This window comes from Vitis riparia, chromosome 19 (genome assembly GCF_004353265.1).
Source record: "Vitis riparia cultivar Riparia Gloire de Montpellier isolate 1030 chromosome 19, EGFV_Vit.rip_1.0, whole genome shotgun sequence".
In the NCBI taxonomy this organism is placed as follows: domain Eukaryota; kingdom Viridiplantae; phylum Streptophyta; class Magnoliopsida; order Vitales; family Vitaceae; genus Vitis; species Vitis riparia.
Window position 1 is genome coordinate 24,843,501 of NC_048449.1, and position 6,230 is coordinate 24,849,730.

General features: G+C 36.6%; 1 protein-coding gene across 1 annotated transcript; it reads left to right on the forward strand.

Annotated features, from left to right (window-relative positions):
- Positions 1-1,348: 1,348 nt before the first annotated feature.
- LOC117908737 (organic cation/carnitine transporter 3-like) lies at positions 1,349-3,085 on the forward strand. Its single transcript, XM_034822429.1, has one exon. It carries the CDS (start codon positions 1,394-1,396, stop codon positions 2,969-2,971), a length of 1,578 nt encoding a protein of 525 aa, XP_034678320.1. The 5' UTR covers positions 1,349-1,393; the 3' UTR covers positions 2,972-3,085.
- Positions 3,086-6,230: the final 3,145 nt, after the last annotated feature.

The following is a 6,230-nucleotide window of genomic DNA, read 5'->3' on the forward strand; positions in this document are numbered from 1 at the left end:
GGGCAAACTATACATGGTTTCAAAGATCCGGAAGTTAGGAGTCTAGCCATTGAATCGTGCATAAGTCAAAGTTAAAATGAAGTTATAGTCATTCAAATTCAATTAGGTAAAGTAGAAGGAGAATTTCAAATTTTGAAATAGTGAATTCAAAATGTAACTTATGAATTTGGAATCCAATTTGAAATATCCCATTCGAAGTTGAAATAGGGTACGTATTTAAAGCACCAACTCTAACAGCCCTTTCTCCTTCGACAGTCCTCTTTGAAATCCCATTTTTATAGCCCTAGACTCCAACCATCCAACACCTTCAAATTAAAGTAAAACAAAATTTTCTCCCTAGTTAAATTCTGAAATCCCTTTTTTCTTCTCTTGTTTTCCCTTCTCCTCTTTCCATCTCTCCAGTGCATCAAAATCGTAAATAGATGGATTTGTTTCTATGCAAATCCATTATCAATGGTTGTTAATTTTTCTTTTAAATTCCTTTAATTTGATTTTTAATCTCTTGTATAACAAATCATTTGATAGGAGTTTCTGTGCTACCATTTCAGTAGCAGATCATTGCATGTTCATGTGGTGACCACTCTTCACAAAATCGCCATTGTCGCTCCTCTAGTACTTCCTTTTTCATTAATTTACATGGGCTAAATTTCTCTAATTTAATTTGTTGTTTCTCTAATTAAAATTTCTCTGACAAGGGGTGGCAATTTGAATTCTAAGGTTGCTTTGTCTTTACTATTTTAGTTTGGAAAGCCTGCTCATTTTGTTGTCGCATATGCTTTGGGTTATATTTTCTTCTCGGCTTTGTAATAATTCCTCCGCAACTTCATGGTGGGAGCATCCACCAGAAGATTATTTATGGACTCGTCCGTGATGTTTTTTCCTTGTTTCTATTCATTCCTCCCTATAGGTAAATTCTACTTAATTCCTTGGAATTCTAGAGAGCGCAATCATGGTAGATTAGAAATCTGTTGTTTGTGAGAACAAGAGGAGCTAGATTCCTAGGAGGTCCCACAGCACGAAGCCACAATCTGATTAGGAATACATTTCTTGTCTTCACAGGTCAATACAAGACTCAGCAATTCATTGGTTCCGGACAATCTTAAGGTCTGATTACAGGCTAGACATTCATTTAATTTGATCCCTTGAAACATGACACCAACAATGAGAGGAATGACTCGTTTTGTACCCACACTAACAGATTATGACATACACTATTGCGCATACGAGCTTCGAGAAATGACTCGTTTTTTCTATGAATCTATTTTTATGATTAGGATTGCATGATGGGATCCAACGTGTCCTGTACAGCTACTGTACAAGTAACATATTCTTTTCCTGTAAGAGAGCATCTTCATCACCCATAGTTCTCCCACTCAGACTCAAGTTCACACACATGGCAGATCCAACCCCTCTCCTCTCTCAATCCCACTTGGCCGACCCAGAACCTATGCTCATTCCCAAACACCTCCCATCCCTCGACGAAACTTTCGAGCGATACATAGGAGATTTTGGGTGGGCTCAGCTTCTTCAAGCCTTCCTTGTGTCTTTTGCCTGGGTCTTTGATGCTCAACAAACCTTCATCAGCGTATTTACTGATGCTGAGCCTCCTTGGCACTGCACTGAACTCGGCACAGAGCTATGCACTTCCGTTTCTAACATCTGTCAGCTTCCCAAGGGCTCATGGGCGTGGGACCTGCCAGCGGACACCTCGATTGTATCGGAATGGACCCTTGTGTGTGCCGGTTCCATCATCAAGAGCCTCCCTGCGTCTTCCTTCTTCATGGGCTGCATGGTTGGTGGACTTGTTCTTGCCACACTCGCCGACTCATCCCTCGGCCGCAAAAACATGTTATTCTTTTCATGTCTCCTGATGTCAGCTACAGGGATTTTGACTATTTTCTCCCCAAATGTTTGGATCTACTCTGGGTTTAGATTCCTTTCTGGGTTTGGGCGTGCCACCATTGGAACATGTGCTATTGTGTTGTCGACAGAGCTCGTTGGAAAACGGTGGCGCAGCCAGGTGGGGGTATGTGGTTTCTTCCTTTTCACACTAGGGTTCTTGTCCCTACCAGCCATAGCTTACTTAAGCAGACGTTCCTCATGGAGATATCTTTATCTGTGGACTTCTGTTCCGGCATCGTTGTATTGTGTTTTAGTCCATTTCTTCGTTCGTGAGTCTCCTAGATGGCTTTTGGTGCGTGGCCGCAAAGAAGAAGCGGTGGCAACACTGAAAAGTATAGGGGCTGTAAACAATAGTAGCTTCACCTTAAGCTTCTCAGGATTGCCCTTTGAAGAAGAGGAAACTACAAATCTACATCTTTACTCTGTGATAAGCATCCTGCTGGAGAAAAGATGGGCTTTGCGGCGATTATCTGCAGTCATGACAGTAGGATTTGGGGTGGGAATGGTGTACTATGGCATGCCGTTGGCGCTAGGAAACCTGCCTTTTAATCTCTACTGGAACGTCACTTTCAATGCCTTATCAGAGCTGCCCGCATCATTAATCGCTTTCTTCTTTATCGAGAGACTGAATAGGAAAAGTTCAGTGCTGGTTTTCACCATGACAAGTGGGGTTTGCAGTATCATGTGTGTGGTGATGGGTGAAGAATGGGCATCACTGAAGATTGGACTAGAACTGGTCTCATTCTTCAGCACATGCACCGCATTCGACATCTTACTAATATACACCATAGAGCTGTTTCCCACATGCGTTAGGAACTCGGCCATGGCGATGGTGAGGCAGGCGCTGGTGTTTGGGGGCGTGTTCTGCCCCGTTATAGTGGAAATCGGAAGGGGAAACGGGTACTTGTCGTATGGAGTTTTCGGAGCAGTGATAATAAGCTGTGGGCTGTTTGTGGGATGCTTGCCAGAGACAAAGGGTGGGACGCTTTGTGACACAATGGCCGAAGAAGAGAACAAGCAGAGAGCAGGCTCAGGATCAGGCACAGGCACAGGCTCATCCTCGGCTTAAGCAATGACGTGTGGGATTGAAACGGTTTGATTTGTATTGAACGTAATTATAGATGCTCATTTTGTATTGTTGTGCGTTTCAGTATGTGCCTCTTTTTTATGCCGTTAAAGACTAGACAAGCACGTACGCTCCATCCTAAGATAAAGATGAATGGTTGCTTAAAATTACAATGCATGCAAATCTAGGCTGGATGGTATATTTTAGAGTAAGTAAGCTTCTTAGCATCATCTTAATTATTCAGTGAAGAATCTTTCTCAAATTTCAAGCCATCTTTGAAAGGAGAGAGACCATCTTCGAAAAGCGTGGAACACATGGAGTGGAAAGAGAATAAATGAATCAACCACGAGGCTGTGTCTAGCTCCCTCTTTAGTGAGACAAAATTAGACAAGTGGTGCAGACCCACTGCCCGCTTATTTTTCCTTTTTCTCTGAAGGGATCTTCTTTTCAATCCCAATATAGCCCATCCCCTCTTTAAAGATGCTGTCCTTAAATGGGTAAGTGTCAGATCCAAGCTCTTCACAGGACTCTCAATCATGATACCCTGATTGAGTAGAGTAGATGCTGTAGCGCCAAAGTGGTGCATATGGTAGGATGAGATTTGTTTTACTTAGAATATTTTGTAAACTTAATTTCTTTATTTTAGTTTCGGAAGTGAATAATATTCTCATTAGTAATATGGAAAGTGTCTATATATATAAAAGGATGGATTTTTTTATTTATTTACAGAAAATATATTAATTGATTTTAGAAGTAAATAACTTAATTTTAGAAAGTGAATAATATTCTAATTAGTCATATGGAGAGTTTTTGTAGCTAATCTCTTTTATAAATTATTCTCTTTTATATTGACCACCAAACTAATCATTATGATATTGCCCTTTTTGAATAATCTTATTCTTCAACTCCACCCCTATTTCCTAAAATGGATAAATTATTTATTGTAAAAGGAACCAATCCCCTTTAAAACTAATCTCTCTCCTCTCGCGTTGGCATCCAAACTAATCTATCGCCCCTGATTCTGATTCCTACGTCCGCCCCGGTTTCAAGCCATTGGTTCTCTATCTTCTGCTGACACTAGAATCCCCAAAAAGCGCCGTTGGTTCAACATTTTTTCAATGGGCAACAGAACTGGACCGCCGTATAGACCACAGATCACTTATGATTTTCTATTACTTTGCTGTCATATCATTATATTTGTATGCTTTAATAATATTATTGTCTTTAGCAGGTCATGGGAACAATGGATATGTCCAAAGTAGCTGTGGCACATGGATGCTTATCATTATCATTAATTGATAATGGTCCCAAATTTGACTTTGATATTGATCCCTCCACGTCATATGTCGTGGTTGCATGGTTGCCTCCTACATTCAAAAACAAAATATGATGAATGCTAATGCCAAACATCTTTTTGGTCCTTTTATTTTTTCACCCCATTGTTTATTGTTAGGGTTAAAAAAAAATGTGATGATTTAAACTATAGATCACCTAACTTTTTATCAAACACTTGCTATAATATTATTGGGCCCATTTTGGTTAGTTTCTAAATTTTGGTTTTTAAGGTTAATTAGAAGTAAAAGCATGAAAGAGATTATATATGGGCTACTTCAGCCATGTTTTCCAAAATATTTCTCCAAAATCAGTTTTGATAATAATGTACTTAAACGAAGAGTTTTGTATTGTTTTATGAATCAAATTTTGTTTGGAAACTTAATTTTGAAGAATACTCATCTTCACTGATTATTTGTGAAGGCATTATGCAATTATATACCGTGCAATGCACTTGGGCTATTCTTTGTATTTTCAATTGTTTTTAAATATATATAAACACTTTTAAAAACACCTCAAATTTGACCTGATTTGCAAATATATATGTAAACACTTTTAAAAACACCTCGAGTTAATTGGTTAAAAGGGTCATATCCCTCATATTTGTAAATATAACCCACCAGTCAAAAAGCAAAAAAAAAAAAAGACCCAATTGAGACAAAAATATCCTTCTTCTTTTTTCTCTCCAACACATACAACTTCTCATTTCCCTTTCCCCCTCATTTACAACTTCTCCTTTCTGCTTCATTTACAGAACGACTCTTCATATTTTCTCTTCTTCTACTTCATTATCTTCATTTGGTGCACAAAACGGAAAGGTCATCTACTCTTCCGGTTCATTTATAGAAGGAGTCCTCATCTTTCATCATCTTCTTCTATTTCATTATCTTTCTTTGATGCACAAAATGAAAATCTCATATTTCCTTCAAAAACCCTAGAAAATTTCTCGTCCATCATCTCATTCTTTGTTTCATTCCAAATCCTTGGAAAATTTTTTATTCTATTTTTTTTCAAGTTATCTCATATTCTATCTTCAAGCACAAAGGAAACAATGAGTTCATTGAAGAGTGAGAGGAGAAAAAGATTTTAAAAAGTGGCGAAAAAGCAAAAATGGCAATTGCGAACATAAGAAAAAAGTGAAACACAAGAAAATGAAGCAAATGAATGCGAAGTTACTAAGCAAAAATCCCAATTACCAACAGAAGGGGTGAGTGATTATGCTAAACCGATGACTGTAGTCTTCATATTTGATAAATTATTGAAATTTTTAGAGATGTTATACAATAATATTTGAGTATGGTTAAGTTTATTAGTTAAATGTTTTTAAAAATTTAGGATTTATTGAATTGTATTCAAAGTATAAAATTGTTATATTTATATTTTTTTTTTTAGTTCTCCATTGTTATCAGTTATGTATTTTGATTGAATAAATTTAGGTTTTTTAACTGATGTTTGAAAATATTTGGGAACTATTATAGTGTGTTGAAAAATAATAAATTCCATATTAATATTGTTTTAGTTTTCTGTATTATTATCAATTATGTGTTTAGAGTGAATTAGATATATTTAATGTAATAGCATCTAATTAGGGATAAGTTTGCAGAGAATTTGTGAAATTTTAGGGATTTTTGGAAATTTTAGGGGTATTATACAATGGTGTTTGAGTAGGTCTATGTTCTTTACTTGATACTTTTAAAATTTTGGGAACTATTGAATTGATTTCAAAATAACATATGGTATATTTGTCATTTTTGTAGTTATATATTGTTGTCAATTATGTATATAGAGTGAATAAAAAAATATAATGATTTCATGCAATGACATGTGATAAAGGATAAGTTTTTTAAGAATTTATGAAATTTTTAGATTTTTGAACTTTTAGGAATGTTATGTAATGACATTTGAGTAGTGTTAAATTTGTTAGTGAATA